The following is a 2,723-nucleotide window of genomic DNA, read 5'->3' as shown; positions in this document are numbered from 1 at the left end:
AATTATTTGAATGCATTAAAATCATACTGCAGCTATCTAACTCCCATGATATTCTCTCTCCTCTCTCCTCTGTCTTTCTTCCTCTCTTATCTCACATCATAATTATGTAATTATTTTCCTAATCTTAGTAAATGTGGGTAAATTAAGTAAAAACGCCCGGTGGATTTAGACCCACCCTAAACAATGTGCATATGAATAAAGGGTTTATGAGTATAAGAGTTTAACTCATAAACTTCTATCTCATATTATAATATTCTTTAGATCTATAGTATTATTATCAGAGGGACTACAACATTACTCTTTTCAATTATAGGAGTTTAATTTACTGGAGTATCAGAACTTTGACGTTGTGTCTAGTCATTATGGTGCGGGACATATTTTAGATGTTGGTGATATGCTCGGGTACAACCTTAAGGATTATCTTAATGTAGGGGAACGTTCACGTTTTTTCGTTAGGTGGTCAATGAAGATAATGTCCATTAATCGTTGCGGGTCCAAACTCTTCTTGAAATGAAAATGGATTCGGGAGTTGTGTATTTCTTCTAAGGTTCAGCTCTTAGGCCTTCGGGAATCCAAGATGGCATGTCTTCAGATCTTTAGGTTGAAGACGATTTGGGGGAACACTCACTTTGATTACACGGTTAGTTTGTCTCGGGGAGCTTCGGGTGGTATCACTTCTCTTTGGGATCCTTCTATGTTCGTCAAAGAGGATATTTGGTGTGATGTTCATTTTGTTATTGTCAAAGGTTATTGGGTGCACGAAGATATTGAGACTTACATGGTAAAGGTTTATGCTCCTCAAGCGTTACATGATAAGATAAATTTATGGAACAAAATTGATGATTTCATGGTTGCAAATAATGGCAATTACATCATATTTGGAGATTGGAATGCGGTTCGAAATGTTAATGAAAGACAGGGTACGAAGTTTTGTAATCTTGATACACTGAAGTTTAATGACTTTATTGAATCGTCTTCATTATATGAAGTCCCTCTTGGCGGTCTTGAATTTACGTGGAGAAATAAATCCGGGACCAACCTTAGCAAACTAGATCGGTTCTTCATTACGAATAATATTTTAAACGTGGTTTGTGATCTAAAAGGTGAAGTCTTACCGAGAGGCCACTCGGATCATTCATCTATTATGTTGTTTGAAGACAAGGTCGATTTTGGACCGACGCACTATAAGGTTTTCGCTTCATTGTTTGATAGGCCGGATTTCAAGGCGACGGTTCGCAAGATTTGGAGTGACAACTGCTTGAATTCTGCCCAAGATTTCTTAGCTAAACTGCGAACTCTAAAAGCTCATCTAAAAACCTGGATTTGTACAGCTAGAAGCACTGAAGCATCTCGTTTACATGAGTTAAATGTTCTAATATCTGACTTAGATGTTACTATTGATGCAGGTTTGGCAACGGAAACGCAAGTTTCGAGTCGTAACGAATTTTTTCAGGAAAAGTTGGAGATTGAAAAGCTTGCTGCTCTTGATTCTATGCAAAAGGCCCGTATAAAATGGGATGTGCAGGGGGCGAGAACTCGAGCTTTTTTCATTGCTCGTTAAAACATAAACGAGGAAAACAACAGATCCAAGGTCTCATGGTTGACGGTGAAATGTCCCGTTCATATTGATTATAAACGTTCCATATTAATTGATTTCGTCGCGAGGTTTTGACCTCTATATGAGACGTTTTTCAAAGACTGCATTCATTTTTAAAACAACCATAACCTTTATTTTATCTATAAAGGTTTAAAAAGCATTACGTAGATTATCAAATAATGATAATCTAAAATATACCGTTTACACACGATCATTACATAATGGTTTACAATAAGAATATATTACATCAAAAATAAGTTTCTTGAATGCAGTTTTTACATAATATCATACAAGCATGGACTCCAAATCTTGTCCTTATTTTAGTATGCAACAACGGAAGCTCTTAATAATCACCTGAGAATAAACATGCTTACAACGTCAACACAAATGTTGGTGAGTTATAGGTTTAACCTATATATTATCAAATCATAATAATAGACCACAAGATTTCATATTTCAATATACATCCCATACATAGAGATAAAATTCATTCATATGGTGAACACCTGGTAACCGACATTAACAAGATGCATATATAAGAATATCCCCATCATTCCGGGATACCCTTCGGATATGATATAAATTTCAAAGTACTAAAGCATCCGGTACTTTGGATGGGGTTTGTTAGGCCCAATAGATCTATCTTTAGGATTCGCGTCAATTAGGGTGTCTGTTCCCTAATTCTTAGATTACCAGACTTAATAAAAAGGGGCATATTCGATTTCGATAATTCAACCATAGAATGTAGTTTCACGTACTTGTGTCTATTTTGTAAATCATTTATAAAACCTGCATGTATTCTCATCCCAAAAATATTAGATTTTAAAAGTGGGACTATAACTCACTTTCACAGATTTTTACTTCGTCGGGAAGTAAGACTTGGCCACTGGTCGATTCACGAACCTATAATAAATATGTACATATATATCAAAGTATATTCAAAATATATTTACAACACTTTTAATACATTTTGATGTTTTAAGTTTATTAAGTCAGCTGTCCTCGTTAGTAACCTACAACTAGTTGTCCAACGTTAGATGTACAGAAAAAAATTTATATATATTATCTTGAATCAATCCACGACCCAGTGTATACACGTCTCAGGCTAGATCACAACTCAAAGTGT

At 35.2% G+C, this 2,723-nt stretch overlaps 1 protein-coding gene across 1 annotated transcript; it reads left to right on the top strand.

Annotated features, from left to right (window-relative positions):
• Positions 1–577: 577 nt before the first annotated feature.
• Positions 578–1,561, top strand: LOC139900406 (uncharacterized). Its single transcript, XM_071883178.1, has one exon. It carries the CDS (start codon positions 578–580, stop codon positions 1,559–1,561), a length of 984 nt encoding a protein of 327 aa, XP_071739279.1.
• The last annotated feature ends 1,162 nt before the right edge of the window (positions 1,562–2,723 follow it).

The sequence above is a fragment of the Rutidosis leptorrhynchoides genome, chromosome 3 (genome assembly GCF_046630445.1).
Source record: "Rutidosis leptorrhynchoides isolate AG116_Rl617_1_P2 chromosome 3, CSIRO_AGI_Rlap_v1, whole genome shotgun sequence".
Classification (NCBI taxonomy): Eukaryota; Viridiplantae; Streptophyta; class Magnoliopsida; order Asterales; family Asteraceae; genus Rutidosis; species Rutidosis leptorrhynchoides.
The sequence above is the reverse complement of the archived record's forward strand: the minus strand, read 5'-3'. Positions and strand labels throughout refer to the sequence as shown.